This window comes from Malaclemys terrapin, chromosome 2 (genome assembly GCF_027887155.1).
Source record: "Malaclemys terrapin pileata isolate rMalTer1 chromosome 2, rMalTer1.hap1, whole genome shotgun sequence".
NCBI classification, from domain to species: domain Eukaryota; kingdom Metazoa; phylum Chordata; order Testudines; family Emydidae; genus Malaclemys; species Malaclemys terrapin.
This window is the reverse complement of record NC_071506.1, coordinates 6442694-6468559: the sequence shown is the minus strand read 5'-3', so window position 1 is coordinate 6468559 and position 25866 is coordinate 6442694. Positions and strand designations below refer to the sequence as shown.

Genomic DNA, 25866 nt, shown 5'->3' with positions numbered 1-25866 from the left:
CCAGCCGGGTTCTGCCTTAGCAGACGTTTAGTCCCTCTTGGTTCTTATACTTGGCCCCAGTTCTAACAGTCTTGTGGCATCTGTCTCCTTTGTCCCGTTATAGGATGTGGCTCTCAACCTCTCCTATGCGTCCTTCAGGCTTTGGTCTCCGGTGCTCCCAGAGCTCACACACAGGTTCTCTCCCCTGGGGCAGTGACCGAGGTTGCTTCTATCACCCTTTGTATCAGAGCCAGAACTGCACGGTGCAGGCAGAGCAGGGTGGGGAAGGAGGCAGGGGCTGTCTCTCTGTCTCTAGCCACTATGCAGGGGTGTGATCAACCCGTATCATCACTTACCAATCTTTCTTTCCCTTTGAATCTGCAGAGACGGAAATCCCGGTACGCAGAGCTAGATTTTGAGGTGAGCGGTTCCTCCTTTAAGTCCTTTTACGGAGGGGTGAGGTGGGAGGAGAGGACCAGGCTCTGTTTTTCCCAGCGGGCGCTCCCCTACTGCCTTGGCCAAAGAACCAGGAAAAGGCCTAGAAGCAGACAGGCGGCTACAGCCAGCCTAGCTGAACAGGGAGGTTTGCCCTGTGTATCTAAACAAACGTGGGATTTACACTTATTTGGTATGGCTTCATTTATTGAGCAGCAACTGCTGAGTAAATGTTTGTAAATGAGGATTTTAAGTCGGTTTGCACAAGGCCTGTAAACAATCCCATCTGTCAGTGAGATGCCGATAGAAAGCTGTACTACAATATACCAGCATCAGGAGTTTGGGCCACTTTCCAGCCAGTGTGAGAGGGGTCAGAGGTCCTGAGTCTTAGGCCAGGTCTGTACTACAGACTTATATCGGTATAGCTACATCGCTGAGGGGTGTGAAAAATCCACCCCCTGAGCGGCGTAGTTATACCGACCTCACCCCGGTGTAGGCAGTGTTATGTCGGCAGGAGAGTTTTCTGCCTCTCGCGGAGGTGGAGTAACTACGCCAACAGGAGACACTCACCAGTGCAGCACTGTATGTGTAGAACTGCCCCCAAACATGAAATCTGCTCAGATGGTTCCCATCATCCTGGCATGGGAGCTCCTCAGAAGATTAAGAAGCCTCCCCACGCCCCTCGGAGATGAGGAAGTATCCACGTCTTCCAGATGGGGAGATCTGAGGCACAGAAGGGGGAAGCAGGTGCTTTAAAGAGGAAGCCAGGCTTCACACCGCAAATCTCTAGCAGAGCTGGGAACTGAACGCAGGTCTCCTGAGTCCTATTGCAATGCAATGAAGCCGTTACTTTGAAGGGGAAGGATGGTTGGGTGGTGAAGGCATCAAACCATCTTTCCTCTTCAAAGTTACTGCTTCATTCCAAAATCAGCCATCACTCCTGGGACTGCATGGGGAAGAAGGGAGTTTGCTCAAAGCCTGGGCTCCTAGGTTAGCTCCAAAATTTAGGACCCTGGGCTCAGTCTGAAATAGGGACACTGTGTGGCTCCAAATTCTGAAACTCACGTGTTGGACTAGATTCGAACTCAGGCCTCACACTTCTTCAAAAGCTTTGCAACCCTTGGAGAGCTTTCAGGCTGGGATTCAGGTTTGTCACAAATCCTGTAACTAGCCAAGACTCAGATAGTTTGGTGTAGGCTGGAATTTTCCTGCCTGTAGCGAGATCTAGATTTCTAGTATCTAGGGCCAAGATCCTCAAAGGGATTTGGGCACCTAACTTGAACCTAGGTGCCCACTTTGGCAGTTTCCTAGTTGGTGAGGGCAAGGTAGACTCTAATGCCATGAATCTTAAGGGGAGAAAGGTTTGCTGACCTGTCGCACACGTCTTTGCTTCAGAAAATCATGCACACGAGAAAGCGTCACCAGGACATGTTCCAGGACCTGAACAGGAAGCTGCAGCATGCGGAGAAGGAGAAGGAGTCTCCGACAACGGAAAGCAAGGTCAGTCACTCACCCTTTGGAGCTGCTGGCTTCCCGCTCCAAGAACCATGATGAGCATGGGGATGGAGGAAAATATAGGGGCTCTTACCAGAACCCTGCACTTCAGTGTCACTCCACTCTCAATATCTGTGTGTGTGTGTGTGTGTAAAATCATAATGCTACTGCACAGCCGGTGACATGTTCACTCTCCTCTAGCTCACATGGCAACCGCTTGTCGTGCTGATACATACACTTCTGAGCTCTATTCCTCGTGTCTTGTGAGGCGGTGCAGTTCAGCTTGTGTCTGTCGTGTCCATCTTCTCGGCACCTAGTAAATGGAAACTTTAACACCTTTATGGTGTGGACTGGGGAGCAGAGGGGGGGTGCAGTGGAGATGGGTCAGATCCCGTTACTGTCTATGGGAGCTGGTCTCAAATCCAAGGCAGGAGAGGAGAGCATAAGTTGTGATGGTTGGACTGTCAGGGAGGTGGGATTTATGCCGCGAAGGCAGCAGCACCTTCAGATGGTCTGGGAACGGAGAGGGATGCTGCTGGAAGAGTCTGACCTCAGGACAGGGGTTCCATTAAAAGCACTTGTGGCAGTGACCTGTTGTGTGGTGGCTTAGAATCACATGGTTAGAAAGGACTACAAGGGTCATCTAGTCTAACCCCCTGCCAAGATGCAGGATTTGTTGTGTCTAAACCAGGGATCGGCAACCTTTGGCAGCCCCCATTGGCCTGGAACAGCGAACCGTGGCTAGTGGGAGCCGCGATCGGCTGAACCAGCAGAGGCTCCAGGCAAACAAACCATCCCGACCCCCTAGCAGAGTTCCCTGATGGGCCGCGTGCCAAAGGTTGCTGATCCCTGGTTTAAACCACCCCAGACAGATGGCTAGCCAGCTTCCTTTTGAAAACCTCCAATGAAAGAGCTTCCACGCCCACACGAGGCATCTGTTCCACTGTCCTACTGTTCTCGCCGGTAGGAACTTTTTCTGAGCGACCTTCAGTGGCAGGGAGGCGATGTTGGAAGAATACAGGGGAAAGCCACAGAGGGGAAAAGAATAGGATCTGAAAACAAGAAAGGCCCATAGGCTGCTTCTGGCCCTGTGCAATTGTGTGCATGACACTGAATTAGACTGCGTCTGTCAGCTCCAGTGTATGTATCAATGTAAAGTTCTAAGCCATCCAGTCTGTGAGGTGGCCCCTGTAGGGATGTCCCCTCCAAGGAGTGAGTCCACCACAGGGAAGGCCCATGTTGCACTAGTATGGGGAGGCGTGCACTGTGGCCAAATCGGGTCCAGCATGAAAGAACCATAATGGCAAAGAACTTTTGCTGCAGCAGTAAGGAAAAGCAGGCTGGCCAAAGGGCCATCTTTGTGCTGTCTGAGCCCCTCCATGCCTGCTGGGCTGGTGCCAAATGGCTGGCAAGGAATTTAATCTAGTCCAGCAGAGAGGGAAAATAAGTAGCAACTGCAGAGTGGTGGGCAGCCTGGCTCAGGGCTGTTCTCTGTGAGACTCTTAGGGATTGCCCCAAAGTGGGATTTCTCTCTATTGGTTGGAATTTCTCCCATCCATCTTCAAGAGAAGGCCGAGTTGGCATTCATGGCCATCTGTAGCATGGCCAAAAGGACCAGCCAGTGAGTGACTGCTGGGGCTTTTGTTAGGATTTAGTTGGACATCAGGCCAAGCCCCACGGTTCAGAGTGTGATAGGGTGAGAGGTTTTGGTTGGTTCCATTATAAACACAGGGCCCAGATGTAACACTGGGATCTGGGCTGGGATCGTGCAGTCGATGGTGTTGGGAGTCAGGGTTTTGCTGCATGCAATCCCTAGTTTTACTGTGCTTGTGGTTTACTGCAAGGGGTCTGCTTGTGGGGACTGGCTGTTCAGAATGACTAGGACCCTCAGGCTGGCAAACAGCTTATACGAGAACCAGCCCTATTTTTTGCCCAGACTCCAAATGGATCATTACTTGAGATGGACAGTCAGTACTACCCTTCACTTGCTATGCTCCTCTGTATTTCCCGGGTTTGGCCCAGGTCTGGGAGCAGAAGAGCCTAAATATGGCAAGAAAGCCTCTCCGTGTAACATTCCTAGGCCAGCTTTACAAACTCACGTTGTTCAGATATTTCAGAGAAGTATCTGAGCTTATTTGGTAGCCTAATGTTCGGAGACTTGGTTCCAGATACCGCACCAAAGGGCTTTCGGATGGTAACAGCTTTCAGCAGGTGCTGGAGTTAGACTGAGGAGACGTATAATTTAAATATTCACACAGAGCAGCCTGATTCACTTCCTGGCCATGATCTTTCTTACCTCAGGTGCATTAAATAAGGAGCCTTCTAAGCATTGGTATTCAGTGGTCAATAGTGAGGTTTGGTTATGCAAAGTCCTAAGCCTATAAGAAAAACTATCACTTCCCTCCTGCACCCCTTTCCTGTCATTCCCTTGCACTGGCTGCCATCTGCCCTACAAGGTGGACCCCATATCAGAGAAGGCAACCTTTAGATACCACAGAGACCTTTGTTAAACCCCCTCTGTTTCTTTTCTGTGTGTTTAGGTTATAAAACGGTGGAGTGTTTCTTCTGGTGGAAGTGATAAAACTAACGTTAGCGTAAGTCTGCCTTTCTGCTTTGCATCAGAGAGCTTTGCAGACAAGTCCCAACCCCGCCATGACGCATGACTCCAAACACATTCCCTCACCGGTAGAAAACTCCTCAGCTTTTGGACACAAACGAGATCACAAGCATCCTGGAATGCCTCGTAACCTCCATAGTACCATGGAGGAGAAGGGACAGCTAGTGGGTCTTCTTGCTCATCAACCTGCATTGCTAAAGTTTTGATTTCATTCTCCCTAAGCACCCCACCAATCGATGGCTGTCTAGTCTTGCCTTGCCTATCTCCAGCAATGGCAATTTTCCAACCCCTCCAGGCAGCATGTTTCATTGCCAGGTTTCATCTCCTAGTTATGAAGCTTCTCCTAATCCTTCCATGACTCCTCCCGGCACTCCCCCTCCCTCAGATCAGAAACTTGCTGCTGAAATTCAGGGCAAATATCTACTTGAGAGAAAATGCCTTTGATGAAGTCTAGAATTGGTGCTTGCTCTGTTGTTTTGAATTCAAGTGACAGTCCCCCTTGTGTTCCATTGAGCCACTTCGTACCGGTCTGAAAATGATTAGCCCATCATCGTATCTGGCTGGATTCTCTCAAATGAACCATTTTGCAACCACTATCCGATCTGCAGAAAGAGCTGGGAGGAACTGGCTTTAGGTCTCACAGGTGGGGCTTGGGAAGGTGTCCTGGGAATGCAGCCATCACAAGTGGGAATAGCTCCTGAAATGGAGAATGTATCTGAAACCTGAAGATACGGTGGGTGGGGTAATATCTTTTATTAAACCCACTTCTGTTGCTGAGAGAGACAAGCTGTCGCGCTTCTTCAAATGTGGGCAAAACCCAAAGGCATTTATTTAGGCTAGGTCTACACTACCCGCCTAAATCGGCGGGTAGAAATCGATCTCTCGGGGATCGAATTATCACGTCTCATCAGGACGCGACAATCGATCCCCGAATTGATGCTCTTACTCCACCAGTGGAGGTGGGAGTAAGCGCCATCGAAGGGGAGCCGCGGAGGTCGATTTTGCTGCCGTCCTCACAGCGGGGTAAGTCGGCTCCGATAGGTCGAATTCAGCTACGCTATTCGTGTAGCTGAATTTGCGTATCTTAAATCAACCCCCCCTCCCGTAGTGAAGACCTGCCCATAGATAATCTAACCCTGACTAGTCGGGATAGGAAAGTCCAGTTTGTAGTAGCAGCATTAACCACAATTATTTCTATGCCTCCCACAGAGCTTTGCTAATACTAAATTAATCCTGTGTCTCAGAGACCAATTAAATTGCCTAGTTCAAGACCAGGGTGGAATCGTCCCCTGCAGTATATTATCTATGTACCTCTTCATCTGTTTATGAAAACCTGCCCAGCCAGTGCTGTGGGCACATGTCCAGCAATTTATGATAGAAACTACATCACCCAATAGGACTAATTTTCAAAACATAAGGACAACACTCTCCAAACTCCATCTGCATTTAAAGCAAGGATTTCCCATTACTTCCGCCCAAGTACTGCGGCTAAAATAAATGGATCTTACATGTCTGGGCTCTGATGAACCAATCAGGGATGTAAATTTCACTGCCAAAGAGATGATCAAGTATACTACTAGAGGGCTCTTAAATCTAGCGGACAAAGACATAACAAGACGTTGTGGCTGGAATTTGGAGTCAGCAAAGTTCAAGTTGAAGTAAGGATCCAGATTTTTAACACAGAGAGTAATTAACTCTTGGAACAGCTTCCCAAGGGATGTGGTCAATTCACCCTCTCTTGGAGTCTTCAGATCAAGATTGAACATGTCACTAAAAGATCCAGACGTTATTGGGCTGGATGCGGGAATCCCTGGATGAGGTTCTCCGGCCTGTGTTATCCAGGAGGTCAGACTAGATGACCATAATGGCCCTTCTGGTCTTCAAATCTATTAATCTCATCTCCAAGAAGCATCTGCCTTCAATCCCTTCATGAGTAAACTGGGGAGAATTTTAGCACAGGGCCCTGAGAGGATGCTGCCTGTCATGCTAGCAGTGGGGAAGGGGGTTCTCTGAAGTTACCAGGACCCAAATCATTTAAGGATTCATAGGATGTAACCAAGAGAGCACAGGTCACAGAGTGAAGGTGTAACACGCTCCCTGCGAGCAAAGGGAAGCGGTGGGAGCCTCCCAAGCAAACACAAACGATTAAAAGCACTCTTGGCCACTGCTGCCATCTGGGCATCCAACCGGCCCTTGGCTTGCAAAAAATGGGCACATTCCCTCAACAGAGGCAGCTGATATCGCCTTCTCCCAATTGCGTCAGTCTTCCCCCTCCGATCTGGGTGAAGACTCAGCCAGCTTGCCCTCACTCCCAGCCAAAGGGATCCTACAGTGTCCCTCTAGGGCAATTTAAGATCACTTTGTGCTGCTCTGGCTGTACTGGGGGGTTGGTTTATTACTGGCTCAGAAGATCGAATAGCCAGCGTCACTCTGCGTCCCTCCCGTTGGGTCATTCTTTGGCTGATACGAATTGTTGCCCAGATCCTGTCTGCTAAAAAAAAAAAAAACAAGTTAAGCCACTGGAAACCTTGTTGCTAACGCATTTCTCTATTCAAATGCTAATCAGTGCCTGATGATTACAGACTATGGGCCAGATAGACGACAACCCCTCCCTCAAGCTCTGTCTCTCTCCAGCCAAGAGCTGGGAACGTTAAAGCAGGGATAGTAGAGAGCCACGTAGAGCCACTCTGTAAGCTGCTCCTGCTAGTAAATTAGTCAGAGGTTCTAAGTAAGGCTTTTACTGGGTGTTGTCGGAAGCCGACACAGCGCCAGGCTCATCCCAAAACCTGGCCTCCTCTTGCCCCAATTTCTGGCCTTTCGCTCATCCCGATATCCAACCCCAAACTCACCTCAAAACCCAGCCCTACTCTCATTCTGAGGCCTGGTCTGGCTCTCGGAGACATATATGTACTGCTTGTGAACTTTCTGCAAGCCTGGGTCTAGTTTTATGTTTGTAACTGTGACGGGGCGTGACTCACCACTGCGGCTGTCTCGGGGATTGGCTCTGCTAACCCGTGTGCCCTCTTCTGGTGATGTCTCGCCACTGTCACTTCTGCTCCTGGACCCGGGTCGTTCTAAGGACCACGGCATCCTCTTCAGGACACAGCCCTCCGGCTGTGCCAAACTCTGTGCTCCCCCCTTCCGGGGGAATGTACCGCAGTGCGATGCTCCAGCCACTTTCTCAGTGGTGAGTGGAGGTGAGAGGGGGACCCGCTCCCCCCCCCACTACTCCAGATCCCGGCCCAGGGAACCTGTAGATGGCAGCCATGTGCTGCATCCCCTCCAACCTCTGCGTACCTTTCTCTGGGCTGCTTCCCCACAGACCCAGCACCTTCTCTGCCCTTATCTCAGGGCTTCAGCATGCCAGTTTTAGCAGTCAGCCAGGAGCTCCCTCCCCTGATCCTGCCCAGCACTGCTCTTTCCAAGGGGCTAGCTTTCCTCTTCCTCCTCCTCCTCCTGCAAGGCAGCCGGTCCTCCCTCCTTGAGCTCCTGGAAGCAACTGGATCTGCTATGCTCTGCAGCTCTTTTTATATGGGCCTGCCAGGCCCTGATTGGCTGTTCCTCTGAGCCCTTCTCTGCTTGAATGCCTCTTGCGCAGTCTCCCTAAGGCTCTACTAACCCCTTAGAGCCCAGTGTGGGGCAGACACCCCACCATAGAAACAAATTGGGGGGCAGGGATAGCTCAGTGGTTTGAGCATTGGCCTGCTAAACCCAGAGTTGTGAGTTTAATCCTTGAGGGGGCCACTTAGGTATCTGGGGGAAAATCAGTACTTGGTCCTGCTAGTGAAGGCAGGGGGCTGGACTTGATGACTTTTCAAGGTCCCTTCCAGTTCTAGGAGATAGGATATCTCCATTAATTTTTTTTTATTATAAATTCTGAAACCAGGCATAAAAGCTTTGCCCAGCTCTAGCCTTGACCCCCAGCAGGACCCCGACAGAGGGTGTTCTTAAGTAGAGCTGAGTGAAAAATTGATTTTTTTGATTCAGTGGCCAAACAAGAAAAATTGTGGGAGGGGGGAAGAATTTCTTTCAGATTGAATGAAAAGTTTTGTTAAACCTGAAATGAGTTTTTATGTATTTATTTTTCATTTGTCTTATTTTTGTTAGGGGTGGGGGTCAGGGGAGGGGTATCCTTTTTTGTTTAGTTGGTTTTGCAAATAATCTAGCAAAATTTTGAAATGAAACATCATTATGAAACCAAAAGTTGAACTATGTGGCTTAGAAAGTGTTGAAACAAAATGTTTTGTGTTAATTTTGTCTCTTTTTGGCCAAAACTATTCACTGAATTTGACCCAAATTCACAAGCGGTTTTGGTTAACCTGAATCTGTGTATTATGACAAGTGAATAATTCATCTGAAAAATTTCAGCTGTTCCTGAGATGGCTATGCCCTGGCCTCTTGTGGTCTTCTCCAGACATGGCTTGATCCGGCCACTTTGCCACCAGTTCCTCCTGCTCAACCACCAGGAGACTGTACCAGTTTCACTGGTGCTTTCATTGACATATCCCAGAGTGGCAGGAAGAAATGATTGTAAATCACACCTCCAGGCTGCAAGGGGCAAGGGTCTGGATGTGGGAATCCTGTTATGGACAAGGTTGAGCAGCTCTGCTTTGTGTCTCTATATCCTCTGCTAGAAATGTGGCTCTCAGCTGGAGGTTTGCACCATCAGAAATGTACCATATGGTTCTGAGGCTCATCAAAGGCTCTTCTGGAGAAACTCCCCTCTCTCCCTTCTCCCTACTGCCAGCCTGAGCTTTCAAAAGGCTTTTCAGATCTTCCCAAAGAACATACTGTTGTCGGTAATTAGTAGTCTAGGCCATGTGTCCGCCTGGCATATCCCAGTGCATGTCAGAGCTAATTCACTCATTTGCTGGCTACCTATTTTTTTGGTTAGCTGGCTTGGTAGCTGGAGATGTTGCTTCAGGGGGGAAAATTCAGCCAGAACAGAGTGCGCGGTTGTGGGCTGAGCATTCAGGGCTACAAGGCCAGTCTCTGGGTTGAGTTTGGAAAATAGAGATTCTGCTCCTAGGAACCCAGTTCTAATCACTGTGAGTCCCTCAGCAGGGGCCCCCCACTCCCAGGCAGGACGTCCCTGCGGCATTATATGTGTAATGCTCTCTGCACTTTTTCAAGGCTTTGATGAAACGATAATTAGCAACGGTTAAAAGGAAAATTAGAGTGTCTTTTACAGGGAACGCTACATAAAGTGTAATAATTGCTACAATAAATTCTGTTATGAAAATTGCAGAGAAACTTAATTAATTCAGTCGTAAAATATCTCTAAGCTGTCCAATGTCCCATATACCATCCATCAGCAACCCCGCACCCCACGTAGCTCATCTGCTACCCACCATCCTGTATACCTTCCATCAGCTATCCTGATGCCCATATACCATCCCTGGACTATCATCAACAACAGACCTTATCATGCACCTTACATGGTTTTCAGAAGTTCGGGGTGCATCCCCTGCCTATTCTTCCCCAACCTATCATACAGCAGGTGCCTTTTTAAAGAGAAGAAGCTGAGTTATCAAGTTGGTGGAGCAAAGGTGCAGTGGCCCAGAGGATTCTGGGTACTAATTCTGGCTGAGCCATTGACTTCCTGTGTAACATTGGGGCATGTAAACTGGATCCAAATATTTTCAGTTGAAGTCAAGGGGGGCCTGCAAGTGCTCAGCACTTAAACTCAGGCCCAGGGTGTCTGAGGTTGGGCACCCATGAAACCGAAGCCCCCGAAATCGGAAGGCACCCTGGAAAATTTGGGCCTTGCGCTGTTAGTGCTTCTGTCAAACACAGCTGTGCAACATAGTGAAAACCCAGACAGCTTGCTGGGAACAGGTGCGGCATCACCAAGCTATGCAGGTAGATGAAATACTAACCAAAACAATGAGGAGAGGGTTCCCATTGCTCCGTCAGAGCCCTGGCTCCTTATTGCTGGTGTGCCTCTTAGTGCTGGCACATCAGGGTTTGCTGCTTGGTATTCTAGACTCCCTTTCCTTCCTTAACGATGGACCAAGAGCATCAATGCTGCCTCCCTTTCTTTGGTTGTTTCCCCAGCCCTGGGATCTGGGCTGCAGTGAGCCTGGTAGGTTATATTACATGCAGTTGAAGAGGAAACAGCCGTAGAGCTGGCTGGGAAATGGATTTTCCGTCCCATGAAACATTTTGAGATTTAAAAAATAGTTCAGCCCAAATTGGGGAAAACGCCCAACGTTTTCAATTGTTTGATGAGAAAAAAAAATCTGGAAAAAAACTAATTTGGGGTCAATTGACCCATTTTGTTTCTCTAAAGTTGAAACATTCAGCTTTGATGTCACCCCTTTTTATATTTTTATAAGAAATAAAGTAAATTTAGAAATGAAAATTAATTTAGGAAAAAATCAAAAGGCTTTGATTCAAAAGGATTCAATTGCTTTCAAACAAATTGTCATTGAAATCGAAACAATTTCACAAAAATGTTCAGCTTTGTCAAACAGCTGAAGTCATTGGGCGCTATTGGGTACTCAGCACTTTTGAAAATCAAGCCACTTATTGAGGTGCCAAAATATGATCTTAGGAGCCTAACCTTGGGCACCCATTTTTAAATACCCTGGCCTATCATCGTTCATTTATATGGTACTTTTCATGCCAAAGCTATTGACCAACTCATTGATAAACTCTGTGTTACATATAGGAATAATTTCAGCTATCATTGAAATGTCTTCCCTTCTGGCATGGAAAGCGGTAGTTGTTTTAAGAGCCAACAGCAACACAACAGTTTAGGGCAGGAAGTAAGTTCTAGGACACGTCATGAAAGACAAACTTGCATGCAAGCTCATCTGACCACTGCCAATTGTGCTGGGGAGGTTTCACGAAGTGGGCATGGACTGAGACATACCAAAGAAGATCAGAGGGCTGCAGTCTGAGTTGGATGGGTCTCTACTTCCACCAGACCAGCCGAGCATGTCGGGGGAGACAAGAGAGCTGAGGCATCGGTACAGTCGTTCCCCCTCCCAGAGGTTACAGAAGCACAGGCAGACACTGCGAAGGTCTATGGCCTGCCTCCTGCCACGCACTCACCAGGTGTCCTGCCAGCGTTGGGCCGCTCTGTGAAAGAAATCCGCTCCGCCAAGCTGTCACCAGCCGGGAGAGGATACATGTTTTTATTTCCTAGGAGCAACAAGCCCATGGACTGTGTCAGGCCACAGTAATGATTCCATCTTTTTGAATTATTGGCAGTACAGCCCCTCTGCATTTTCTGTTTCTCTTTACGCATCTTCCTGGCTCTCCCTGAGGCCTTCGACCTGGGGCCAGCGCCAGAGCAGTTTGCAGTGGGATCACGCAATTCTCTTCTCAGGGTTTTCTTTGCTGTGGATCGGTGGGTCTTTCCTCCTGCTCAGAAACTCCGCGAAGACATTACAACACTAAGTAGCAGTGGCTATCTTATGTAAGCAGCTCAAGTGGTCCCAAGGACACAGAGACCCAATTTTAATAATTTCCACATGAAGGAGAGACGAAAAAGGACATGGAACTAACCACGGAACCCCACTGGTCTTTTTGCGAAGAGCAAGGGATGTTTGAGCCCCAGCATCTGGGCTACTGGTCAACTCAGCTAAGTGTGTTCAGCCTACTAAATTCATCTGGAAGATCCAGTTGGAGACGATATTCTTCTGCACTGTGCATATTAAACTGTTGAGCAGCGTGGCCCACCTCAAAGGCAGCTGTGTCAGCGACAGGAGCCATGCTACTTATATTTAGTGTATTTGAATGTTTTTTGTGTTTGGGGGAGGGAGAGCCCAGTGGTTTGCACATTGGCCTGCTAAATGCAGGGTTCTCAGTTCAATCCTCAAGGGGGCCACTTAGGGATCTGGGGCAAAAATCAGTACTTGGTCCTGCTAGTGAAGGCTGGGGGTTGGACTCAATGACCTTTCAAGGTCTCTTCCAGTTCTATGAGATAGGTATATCTCCATATATTTTTTTATGTGATTTGGGACGGAGTTGACATGCATGCGGGCTGGCTACCTCTGTCTGGCCACACAAACAGGACAGGAAAGGCAAGCTTCCCCTGGCTGTTCCTCTCCCTGGCCTCTGAAAACCACACTTTAAATGCTGGCTTGCGTCACCTGTTCAGATGACTTGGCTGGGTCTCAGGGTAGTTCCCACTTCTTCATGTCCCTAGAGCATATCACACTGATTGGCTTGTTCAGGTTCCGGTGCTCAGAAGACACCCAGCACAGGAATGGCTGGGACCGTTACAAGTCAAGCTTAAAGTATATTGGGAGAACTGAGTTTTTGGGGGCCAGGCCTGGAGTAGAGTACTGGGGAGTGCTAAAGGTCAAGACTGAGGTTCATTGGCAAAGCTCTTGAGCTTGTGTGGAAGGGCAAGTTTAAAATAACAGGGTCCTGCTGCTGAAGGTGGCCTTAAAGAATAACCAAATCAAAGGAGGTCTTTCCATTGCAAGAAGGGAGGGGAGTTCCCTACTACATTGACGTGTACCCATCCAACCATCTGTGCCCCTTTCTGTGAAGTATCATAGATGTGGACTTGGTTTGCACTGAAATCAGTGGCTTGGGGTACTACAATGTATTGTGAGATCTTGTCTTTGGACTACTGGTTATACACTGACACGGTGCCTAGCAGCTCACCACTGAGCCACATTCACCTAGTTCTTTCCCACTGAGTTCAGGTGCTGTTTGAAGCAGTGCATGGGAGATAAGTTCGAGCATGGCACAATTACGTACTAAGGGCCAGGTTCTGATCTCAGTTACACTAGTGCAAGGAAAGCGTAACAACAGCGCTTTCAACTGAGTTACTCTGGATTTACACTGCTGTAGCCCAAGTAAGCTTGTAGTACTTGTACAGCAGTGCCTGTCATGCCAGGATTTCAGTACACGGGTGAAATGAATTGCAGACAGTTCAAGTGTTCAAGAAATATGAATTCCTACTGGACCAGGTGCAGAGAAGGGCTGAGAGGATGATCGGGAAATGGAGAGCCTGGTTTGTGAGAAGAGACTGGAGGATCTTGGCTTCTTTAGCCTAGCAAAACAAAGGCTGAGAGAGGATCTGGTTGCTCCCTGTAAATCCGGGGGAGAAGAGCTATTTAAGCTACAGGACAGTGTCGGCACAAGAACAAATGGGGATGATCGGTCTAAGCGTAAATTTCGGATGGAAATTAGAAGAAGGATTCTAAGCACTAGAGGAGTGGGGTTCTAGAACAGCCTCCCAGTGGGAGCAAGAAACCTAACTAGTTGGAAGGTCCAGCTTGCTAGGTTAACGAAGGGGGTTATCTGACAATAGCTATAGCTGGGGACTGGACTCCAGTCCCTGGGAGGTCCCTTCCGACTTTAAATTTGAAAGTATCTTGATAGTCATGGTGGAGTGAGGAGTAGAACCCATGGCAGGTGGCTAGCTTAGATAGGCAGACAGAGCTCTAAGCTTTTGTTTTGTGGCTCTCCCCACAATGTCACGCACAGGAAATACACTAAAACACCACAGTTCAGTATGTGGATATGATTCTTCCAGTCAATACCTCTGAATAACCACACAAGGACTAAAGAGTGGATCTGGGTGCATGTGACCTGCATGTACATCTTCTTGCCTTCTCCCCTATTTTTCTTCCTCCTCATAACCTGAATCGTCTTTTCTTTTTGTCCACATCTCTTCCAGACCAAACCCTTTTCCGTGGCAGGTGGTTTGCAGAGAACTTCATGCTGCTATTGTGTCTGGGAGAACCCATTTTATTCTAATGTTTGGGTGCTTTGTAGGGATCATAAAGCGTGAAAAGCATCCCTGTTAAAAAGGGAAAAGGGGGGGAAGCTTCATGGAATGTCAATTGAAAATATTATCTATGCATGTGTTTTCATTCACACATGAGAATAATGTCTATCAGGGATGGTCTAGACAGTATTTGGTCCTGCCATGAGGGCAGAGGACTGGACTCGATGACCTCTCGAAGTCCCTTCCAGTCCTAGAGTCTATGAATCTATGAGAATGAGAACACACCACAGATTATGAAACCCCTGGCAACCTCTATAAAATATACTAGAGCATTCCACAATATGTTTGCAGAAACTTCAAAATGCCATTCCTGGGTCGATTGCAATGGTGTCACACTGGCGTAAAGTTGCACTGACATAGTGGTGGAACAAGCCCCAGAAGCATCATTTGGAGTCAGTGGAAAAACTACTATTGATTTCAGTTTTGCAGAATTGAGCCTTTAATCATCACAGGTATCATCAGTAAAAGAAGCAATTACATTTATGAGATGTTTATTGGGTGTGGATTTAGTTCTAGATATATAGAGATGGGCTGTGGCCCTTTAAATAAAGCTGGTGAAAAAATGATTTTTATGCAAAAATTTCTATGAAAAATAAAACTAAATAATTTTCTTCCAAATTTTCCATGGAAATGTTTGATTTTTTTTTGGTGGAAATTCAAATACTGAAAATATTCATCTGAAAACTGAAATATTTTGGTGTTCAGTATTTTGTGGAAAAACTGAAATTTTCCATGGCAAGCAGCCATTTTGCACAAAACAAACCCTTGTTTATTTGAAAAACTAATTTTCTTTCAAGAAAGAATTGTGATAGAAAATCTTCGCCTCGCCCTATCTTTAAAAAAGACAGAAGAAGAAATCTAGTGTGTGATGGGTAGTGTTTGCAGGACTGTCAGTAACTTTCTTTTTTTTCTCCCTTTCTCTGTCTTTCTTTCCTTTGCTTTGTAGCAAGAAAAACAGCAGACACCAAACAAGAGACCCTGGGAAGGAATCAGGAAGGTCCACTCGCCACCATCATGGGTTAAAAAGGACATGGAACCTTTACCACAATCTCCCTTAGAACTAAAAACTGTAGAGTGGGAGAAAACAGGTGCCACCATCCCTCTGGTGGGACAAGACATTATTGACCTGCAGACGGAGGTCTGAGCAGAAAGGAAAAAAGGGACTTTTTTTTTCTGGAAAAACAAACGAAACAAACAAAATTTTAAAAGATGATTAAATTCAATTGAAAGCGAGTGAGGAAGAGTGTTTGGTTTCTTTTGAAACCTTTGGTAAAAAGAAGTAACTTTTGTATTGTTCTCAGCAGAGAGGGGGAATATTACTTTATAGAACTTAGTAGCAGTAGGTACAGAACAACGCGATCTTCCCTGGGTAGGCCCAAAGAGGACATGAGCCTGTAAAAGTAAAAGAAGGGGGGATGGGTGGGGAGGGTGGGGAACAAAGTCAACACGACACTTTAGTGGCGAGAGGATGACGAGGAGCCATCGCCAGTATGTTGAGTCTTCCTGCTCTGGAACTGGGAGCAACGAAAGGGCACTGGGAGCAAATATGGTGGCAGAAGGGCCAAGAGGATTGGGGTTGTCTTGGGGGTACAAGGAGCAGGGATTAATTCAGTGGGAACCCAGCCAGGATGCTGGCTGGCCAAAGGCTCCAGGGGAAAGCTCAGCATTGGCTGGTCTATGATGTCCCATTGCATGGCGATGGGAGTGAGAGAGACATATCCTGCTCACTTCTGTCCCCCCGGCCCAGCTTTTTGGAAAAAAAGGGAACTGGAGTTACCAAGCTGTTGCATCCTGTGATCAAGAAGACCACCGCACTCCAATCTGAAAAATTAGGTTCTCAGCCATGGATCTACACAAGCCAGCTCAGAGGATGCTGTTGGGGAGAGGCCAGATATAGTGGTTGCAGCATATGGCTAGCAAGAGTGGCATGGTGGGTATTTCCCCCCGTCCCTCTGCAGAGGACTTCCTGAACTCTCTGAAGAGCGGGACATGCAGAGTGGGAAGAGACCTTGTCTTAAGACAACAACAAACCCATTCATGTCGTCTCCAGATAGAGACGTTAAAAAACCAACAAAAGAATGTAGATCATTTCATTGACTGTTAAAAAAACAAAGAGATAAACTCAACGCGAACCTTGCTTAAAGGTTCACATGGCCTCATTGTCTTTTCCTTTTTTTGTTTTGTTTTGTTTTGAGACTCGACCTATTTCCAGCCACCTCCCCTGGAAGCCACAGTGACCTGTTTATGTACCTGGAGACGTTCAGTATACGGAGAATATTGCCGTAGGACATTGAGACAAACTGATAAATGAGTAACATACACTTGGAAAAAAATCTATTTTTTCTTCTTCTTTTCTTTTCTTCAATAAAAACAGAACTTGAAACCCGAGACCTTTCCTTTCTTTGGCTCTTGTCATTTCAAATATCTTTCCGTAGCTTGGTTCCATGCACATGCGGGGCAAGGATGTCACTTTCCAAATGTTGAGTGGGAGTCCCCTGTGGAAAGATTGGGATGGTGAGGAACACTCAGGCCCTTGTGTGCAGTAGGTTGGAATGTTCTGTTTTATTGTATTCAAGTCACTGGCTGGTTATTCTCCTTACACTCCACCCTGTCTTCACTACTTCACAGAGCTGGGAAACAGGTTTCTGGTGCTAGTGGAAGGAAAGGAAAAGGGTAGAGCTGGACACAAAACGGGGACATTTTTTCATCAAAAATTGTGCATTAATGTATTTTTCATGAAAAATGTTCCTCATTTTTTTCATGAAAAAAGTTCAACAACATTTTTACACACAAAAAAGTCAAATGGTTTTTGCACAAAACATTTTTGTCCCCCCAGAAAGTTGTCCAAATGTTTTCATCTGAACATTTGAAACAAAATAATTTCCATCAGCATTTTTCCATGATCAAATGTTGTTGTTTTATTATGAAAGACTTTAATCAGAAGTCCTCACGTAACATAATTTTCACCAATTCTTTTTCACCACAACATGTGTTTCACCAAAAATTTTCATCTCACTTTTGATCAATTTCCACCAGCTCTAGAAATGGCTATCGCTAAGCACCTAATTGTGAAACATCACATTGAGCCCAAACAGGAGCTAATCTAGATCAGGGTTTGATTTATGTGTGTGTGTGTGTGTGTGTTTCTTTTTTTAGGAAAAAGCTAAAGACGGGAACAAAATTTAAAACAATCAATGAAATCAAATTGTGCTCCCCCCGCCGACAGCGGTTGCTTGATATGCAAGCATTTTTTAAATTTAATTTCAGGTCACACAGTTTAGTTTTTTTTAAAGTATAATGGCATTTATCTTGTCATTAGCTGTATAATATTAAAAATAAAATAAAATTTTAAAAAAATTAGAAAATCCAAATAGTAAAAAAAAAAAATTACTTATAAAAACTGTGATGTAATTGTCAGATTTTAGATTATTCTATGAAACAGGAAAGCACAAAGGCCTCTCATAAATGCCGGGTTGTAGAATATTGTAATTATTATAATTACACATAATGAATTTTAGCATACAAATATCTTTCTACTGTGTTTTAATTCTTTTTTCCCCTTCGCTACCCAACCAATCTCCCCTCCCTCCTTCTTCCAAACCTTTCCCACCTGCTCCTCTCATTCCAGCCAAGCTGCAGGACATTAACAGTGTTATGTAATTACAGAGATAAATGTTTGTTTAATAACTGTTGATATTCTACTTTTTCTGCTGAGTTTCTCTGGTTAATACTGTTTTCTCCTCACCCTTCTCTGCCCCTCCCATTTTCACCTCCCTTATTTCTGTGTTCGTCAGTTTTTTCTGTACAGTTTTCAGAGCACAAATGAATGTGTCTTATTTCTAATAAAAAACGTGTAAACTCTAGTCATGTCTTCTTTTTAAAGGCCCGCTTCCACATCTTGTACCAAGGGCATCTGGCAGATGAGGGTTAGGCATGTACTGATGACCAGCAGAGAGTTGCAAGGATAAATCCTGCTGTTCTTTCACAGGCAAAACTCCCGCTGGGTTCCCAATGTAGTTTAGGATTGTGGAATTTCACCTATAAACAGTAAGGGCCAAAGAGTTTGCTTTGCTCAACCAGTTTAACCACCTCTAGCACCTACCCTCTGTGGGACAATGTCCCATGTTCTCCCACTGATGGCTTCTTCCTAAATATCTTGCAATATGTTGCCTCAACCATGTCTCCTAGGAATAAAAGCCACTGCCCAGTTGCTATTACCATTAAGAGCATTATCCTAGTGTTTAGCTTGAACTTTTCCTTCCTTAACTTCCAGCTATTGCGCCTCATCCTACCATCTTCAAAGACATTGGAAATTTCCATTTTTTCACGCCGAGCGTACGGTCCCCTCAAGGGCCTTTATGAACTAAGGTCACATCAATCCAGCTGAAGTTAGCATGTGGCACAATGGTACTGGCCATTGATAACATCAGTATTCCAATGGCACCGTTATTGGCAGATAGTGGGAAGAGTGCCAGGATGATGTCCCAAGGTGGCTCAAGTGTGAGACTGTCCATGCTTAAAGGTATAAAGACTGCAGCACTACAATGGGAAGGCTTAGTGCTGATTTCTTTCTTATTGCCACAGCCCTACCACTGAACCACTGTCTGTCTAGTCACTGAAGGGGCAGCACCGAACAAACATGGAGAGTGTCCCGTCCACCGCTTGAAGGGGGTAGTTGCCATGCAGGGACCCAACTATGATGGCTAAAGTTAGGGAAGGGGATAAAGACACCAACCCATCTAAGGCAAAAATGGACAGGTTTATTAAGTCCCAGCTTGACAAAGTCTTGGCCGGGATGATTTAGTTGGTGTTGGTCCTGCTTTGAGCAGGGGATTGGACTAGATGACCTCCTGAGGTCTCTTCCAACCCTGATATTCTACGATTCTATGATTTAGTTCCTTGAGTTTTGGGGATTCTCTTCCAATGGGGAAACTTGCTCTTTTCCCTCTGACTCCATGATCCGAAGGCAACTGATAGGGTTTAGGTTTGGAGACAGGCTGACGGGCTGGTCAGGAGATTGGGAGCAGCCAAGCTGGAACAAGTCTGAATCAAAGCCCTAGAGATGTGTGACGCTGTATCCTATGTGACAAATGCTAATAGCTAATGACAATCGCTAATAATGTTGGCTGGCTGTTTGGGGGCCTGCACAGGATGAACTGGAGTCTCAGGCCAGTTCTTAGTGCCACTTTCCACCTTCAACTCCCTCCACAAACAAACCAACGCGGACACTAGCCCTTCTCCATTAACACTAATTATCCCATTCACTGGCATTCTCATCACAAAGGGTGAATAGGCCATGGAGACTAAAACCATCTCTCATGCCTACAGATGCCCTCCAGCACAATGTTGAGGAATATTAGCACCATGAAGAAACCTTCCACTGAAGCCAGCTGTGCTGTATTGATTTTGTAGATAGAGGACATCTTTCTTGATAGCTACTGGGACACACTTGATAGAAATCCCAACTAAACAGAGGGCCCTATTGTGCTAGGGCTGTACAAACCCATCAGAAGAGGCTGGTCTTGCCCCAACAATTGTATAATCTAAACAAAGAGAAGGTGGGAAAGGGAAACATAGGCAGTCTTGCCTGAGGTACAGAGGAGAGCTTGGAAGAGATTGCAGATCTCCTGAGGCCTTATTTAGTGTCCTATCCACTAGGACATGCTGCCTCCCACTAAGGAGGTGAATGAGGGAACATACACTGCCACTCTGGCCAAATGATCCTAAATACTGCCATGAAATTTCAGAAGATCTGTTGCGGGTTCTTACTCCGAAGAGGAATCGGAAACACTTCTTCGGGTCCTGCGAAATCTTGTGGTCAGCATTACTCACTGGAAATGGGTAGGGGGACCACAGCCTGAGTTGTGGTAAAGACTAAGCTCCGACTTTTGTCTGTTTAGCTGTGCAATGCTTCAGGGGCAGAAGTGCTCTTTCTGGAGTGATTATGGTGAGGGTGGCAGCTAAGTATGAAGAGAGCGCTGCAGGGCCTGAGTCTTGGAAGTGGCCAGCCACTAGCGAATGGAGGCCAAACAAGGATCATTAGAAGAAGGTCGGTTTAATAGCTTTGATTAAACCCTAGGCTGATGGCACGGTTAACCATGATGGGAACAAAATGCTAGGGAATTCTCTACCTCAGCCCCTTTACCTTAGAGATCCTGACATGTAAGGGCAGGAGGGTATGCTGCAGTTTGGTACGTGAGTGTCAGGTTAAGTGGGGAAGAGATGCGGGGAATGTACCTACTGAAGGGAGCAGAATAAACTGTAATTTACACGGCTTAGACTCACTTGTGCATTTGGGCCAGGGATTTTACTGCCCATCTCTTTCTGTCTTCTGCAAACTCCTCTGTGCAATTGGCTGCATAGCGGAGGTGGGCAGAGTTCTGATCACGGTTATTTTTGAGTGGAGGAGGCTGGGAGTGTTTCTCACGGCCCCTCATGTCCCCAAAAGGAGGAGGGGATGGACGAGCACGGTCCATTGGTGGGAGTTTTCTATTGCTCTCCGGACAAACACAGAAAAAGCAAATCACTTGTGAAATAAGCACTCAAAGGTGGGGCCAGGAATTCATGTGCGCGCGGGTGAACATACACACTTTAGGCTAGGTCTACACTACCCGCCTGAATCAGCGGGTAGAAATTGACCTCTCGGGGATCGATTTATCACGTCCCGTCGGGATGCGACAATCGATCCCCGAATCGACGCTCTTACTCCACCAGCGGAGGTGGGAGTAAGCGCCGTCGACAGGAAGCCGCAGAAGTCGATTTTGCCGCCGTCCTCACAGCGGGGTAAGTCGGCTGCGATACGTCGAATTCAGCTACGCTATTCACGTAGCTGAATTTGCGTATCTTAAATCGACTCCCCCCTGTAGTGTAGATGTACCCTTAGACTAACACGGGCTCCAGAAAACACCTTAAACTTGAAGGTGTCTTCTTAAAATTGAGAAGACATCAACTCCGAGGGAGGTGCAGTGTCCAGGTAACGCCCAGTTAAGACAGACCATCTTTGCACTGGCTTTCAGAATTGGCTGGCCACATGAATGATCAGTCAACAGCACAGTATCCTGTTGGAAAGGAAACTCTGGGAAATCTCTCATCGCTGGACGAGAGCAGACCTATTGGCTCCATTTGGAATAATATCTTTGTTATGCTATAAGAAGAAAACTTTGTACGTTTAAACGGCAAACGATAGGCAGAAGGGCTAAACCCAGCATCACCACGACAGGGGTATCCAGGGCTGGGTTAAACTGGGCAGGAGTCATTGAAAAAAGCAATACCAAAGAAATGATCGATTGTTGAACAGAGGCATGTGCCTCCTGGTGATTTACTCTTCTCTGTGTAACCCAGGCCCACCTGAACTTTGCAAGACTGAGATCCACTTCGCAGTGGCCATGCTTAGTATGCATATATGCATAGTATTTTTGATCCCGACTGTATGTATTCAGTCATACTAATGCTTAATGACAGAATGTATTCCATCCATAGAGTTCAGAGCACTTTATATATTAGCCTCATTTTACTGATGGGGAACTTAAGGCCCAGAGAAGGGATTTGCCTAATGTCTAATAGCAGGTGAGTGACAGAGCTGGAGATAGAACCCAGGCGTCCTGGAGGCCACTGGACCATGCTGCAAGGTATAATGGTGGTTTATCCTATTTTTCTTGATAGGCACATTTGGAGTGAGTAATTGATCGAGTTCATTAGCAACCAAACCTGCAACTGATCCGCTTCGTTCTCTTCTTCCAGTTCATTTCAAGGCGTAGGTGGCTGCAGGCTTAATTAAGGGCTTGCAAACTGGGGTGTGAATCTCCCCCACCCCAGCCTGCCGCACGCTAACTCTGTGTGGACCTTGCTCCTGTTTCCAAGTGGGGTAGTTCAAAGCACATGGTGGGACTTCTAGTGAATGGCACCAGGGTCCACAGTGCATGGCAGGCTAGGGGGACGTCGATTTACACCCCAGATCACTGCAAACCCAGGATATGTCTATACTGCCATCAGACACCCTTGCTGGTCCGTGTCGGTTGATTTGGGCTGGTGGAGATCAGACCATGGGGCCAATAAATTGCAGTATAGACGTTTGGGCTGGAGCCCACATTCTGGGCCCCTCACCACTCATGGGGTTCCAGAGCCTGGTTCTAGCCCGCTTCTAAACGTCAGCACTGCAGTTTGATAGCCCTGCAGCCCGAGCCCCACAAGCCCGGGCCAGCTGACACCGTCCAGTTGCAGGTGTTTTATTGCAGTGTAGCATTCCCCTAGACAAGCTCTAAGACTCCATGGACCACTTTTGGGCTTCACTCCTCCCACCCGCCACTGGCTTAACAGGTTTATAATTAAAATCTGAACTGTAGCCTCAGTGCCTGAGCCAGTATTCTCTGAAGTCATTGGGAGTCTCTCTGTATATCAGTGCGTTCGAGGGCACCCTGCTCTTTTTCCCAGCTGAAGCTCTGGCCTTGTAAAACCACAACAAAGGATCAGAGTTTGGGTTCAGGCGGAGGTTCTGGCTAACCGACTCGGGCTGGTTCTTGCTCTGGGTGAAGCGCTTCGTCTATTTGTGCTGGCCCTTCAATTGCTGACATTAGTCCGAACCGTGTGGTATGGACCAAATTCTGACTTTATCTGCTCCGGAGTAACTCCGCCCGAGTGACTGGAGTGCTGCCAGATTTACACTGAGGTAAGCCAAAGCCCAGGTTAGCCCTGTGTAGGATGACCAGACAGCAAATGTGAAAAATCGGGATAGGGGTGAGGGGTAATAGGAGCCTATATAAGAAAAAGACCCCAAAATCGGGACTGTCCCTATAAAATCGGGACATCTGGTCACCCTAGCCCTGTGCATTTTGCTGGTAAGTAACACTGTGAAATTGACAAGGCCAAGATCCCTCAGACTTTATCAGCTCACTCCTGCCCCAAAGCAGGGGAAAGGCCTGTGGATCTCCCATAGTGCCTTTTAGACTGGGTTGCTGGTGCAAAAGTTTAAATCAGGGCAGCTGGGCCAAACGATTTCAATCATGCGGATAAGGGAGGCTGTTCATTAACAAGCATTCATTTTACTCCCCTGGCCAGGTCATTTCTCTTTGGATTCAGCAAGTGAGGCGTTAACTTCTGAGCGTTTAGCTTCCAGTCTTGAATATATGCTGCGGAGAACCTGGCTGCGGCAAGTACTAAGCAGAGGAGGGAGAAAGAAGAGCCCCGATCCTGTCCTGGCTCATTTTCCCTCCTTTGAGCGTCCCTGGAAGAAGTCAGCCCCTCCCCCAGGAAGCCGACCTTGCAGCTTGGCTAGACAAATAGAAAAGCCTTCAAAGTGGTTCTCAACAGACAGCCCAGAGAGGGGTCTTAGAGTTCCACTGAGCTCCAGCCCAGGTACCGACTGCGCTCAGAGCCTTCCAGGGAACGTCTGTGCATTGGCCTGCTAAACCCAGGGTTGTGAGTTCAATCCTTGAGGGGGCTATTTAGGGATCTGTGGCAAAAATTAGTCCTGCTAGAGAAGGCAGGGGACTGGACTCGATGACCTTTCAAGGTCCCTTCCAGTTCTATGAGATAGGTATATCTCCATATTACAAGGGTTCATGCGGAAGCACTGCGATGTTAACCTAGCTTTTCATACCACAGCTGCGATGTTTAAAGACAAGATGCTCAGGATAATTCTCTGGCCTGTGCTATACGGGAGGTCAGACTACATGATCATAATGGCTCATTTTAGCCTCAAAATCTACACATCCTTACAAGGGTAAAATGCTCAAGGACAAAAACTGAGCAGTCTGTGACTGTGCAGTTTGGCAGATAAATGCCAAACCTCCTCATTAGCATGGCAAGTATCACGAGGAGGGTAGCTGTTAACATCTGATGGCCCTTCGGTGGCCCATGGGCAATGAATTGGGTTGGCTTGGCTCATTTCCTAACCACCTTGTTGCTAACCCCAGCCCAGCGCCAGAGGACTGCATGGGCCAGGGAGATGGAACTGCCTGCTCTAATCCCAGAGGAGAATGCAGAGAGGGTGGCATTGGGACGCTTGCACTGCAAATCTGCCCTGTAGGTACACAGAGGATTCTAGTCTCTAGGGCAATTAACCTGGCATTTTTGACTATCCCCAAATTCAGCAATGTTATTATAAGCAGGGTCTGAATGAGCTCGCCCCTGACATCTAGTGACACAAGGAGCAGACTGTATTTGCACAGATACACCCTCTCTGCCTGGTTGTTCCACAGACAGAGCTGCTTTGCCAAAGTGATCAGTTTTGGCTAGTGTTGGGTTACAAATCGCTACAGTTTGGATTTTAATTACTTTATAAACCTGTTAAGCCAGTGGCGGGTTGGAAGAGGATCCATAGTGAAGCCCCAAAGTGGTCTGTGGAGTCTTAGGGCTTGTCTAGGGGAGCACTAAGGATAGGTCTACACTGCAACAAACACCTGCAGCTGGCGGGTGTCGGCTGGCCCGGGCTTGTAGGGCTCGGGCTGCAGGACTATCAAACTGCAGTGTTGACGTTTAGAAGCGGGCTAGAACCAGGTTCTGAGATCCCATGAGTGGTGAGGGGCCCAGAACGTGGTCTCCAGCCCAAGTGTCTACACTGCAATTTTATTGGCCTTACGGCCTGATCTCCACCAACCCAAATCAACCGACACGGACCAGTGCGGATGCTTGATGGCAGCGTAGACATATCCTTTGCCTAAAGAGTAATTGAAGCCATTGAATTCTTCCCTGCCCAAGTGTTTGAAGAGCTGGTTGGACTCAACTGTGAGTCTTTGTTTCTCTTCAGTGCTGGGCAGAGCTGCAATCACTGATGATGATGCAGTCTAGAGGGTAAGCCTTAAGGTGTGTTGTGGTAAAAGAAAACAAAGAGGCAGTCGTGCAGATGTTCCTTAAAATTGCTGGGAGCTGAAATCACCGAGCGCTGGGCTAAGTGGGGGAACATCAGAATGTGGCATTGCAGACGTGGGCGTGAGCGGCAGCCGAGCTAGCCACAGCAAGTGGCACACAGAGGTGGAGATAATAACGATGACAGCAGCTGTGAGCTAGTTGCGGACGCAGTGAGGCCGACCCACATGAAGGCACCTCTGAGCTCTGGGTCTCTGCTAACCAAGGACAACCAAGTGTGAGTGGGGTGCAGTGGAGGGAAATGGGCATGCTGTGTCGTAAGAGACATTCTTTCATCGGACTTTCACACCACAAGGTGGGAAACTGAGGCAAAGGACAATGCCCGATGGTGTGTGGGGTGGGTGTTTGCTTATGGTTATATGCTTTCGAATCGTGGTGGTTGGTAGGGTGACCAGACAGCAAATGTGAAAAATCGGAATGGGTGTGGGGGGTAATAGGAGCCTATATAAGGAAAAGACCCCAAAATCGGGACTGTCCCTATAAAATTGGGACATCTGGTCACCCTAGTTGTAGTATTTTCCTAGATTAAGCCTGGATTCCCTTTCTCTGTTAATAAAAGTTCTTTTTTGTTAAACCCAGACTCCCTGCTTGCAAATGGGGAAGGATTGCCTCAGAGAGGTTCCCAGGGGTGGTGTGTAGTTTCCCCAAGTTACTGGCTGCGGGCTTGAGCCGGTTCTGATTTGTATGGTGAAGAGGAACCCCTAGATACGGACCCCGGCCC

The 25866-nt window shown here is 47.2% G+C and overlaps 1 protein-coding gene across 3 annotated transcripts in view; it reads left to right on the top strand.

Moving 5' to 3' along the window:
- ADGRB1 (adhesion G protein-coupled receptor B1) overlaps positions 1–18145 on the top strand; it is a 271570-nt gene extending 253425 nt beyond the window's left edge. For all 3 annotated transcript variants that reach the window (XM_054018655.1, XM_054018657.1, XM_054018656.1), the window contains 3 exons: positions 364–399; positions 1810–1914; positions 15229–18145. In XM_054018655.1, coding sequence (XP_053874630.1) covers positions 364–399; positions 1810–1914; positions 15229–15426 — 339 coding nt within the window. In that variant the 3' untranslated portion in view covers positions 15427–18145. The remainder of the gene's footprint in view (positions 1–363; positions 400–1809; positions 1915–15228) is intronic.
- The last annotated feature ends 7721 nt before the right edge of the window (positions 18146–25866 follow it).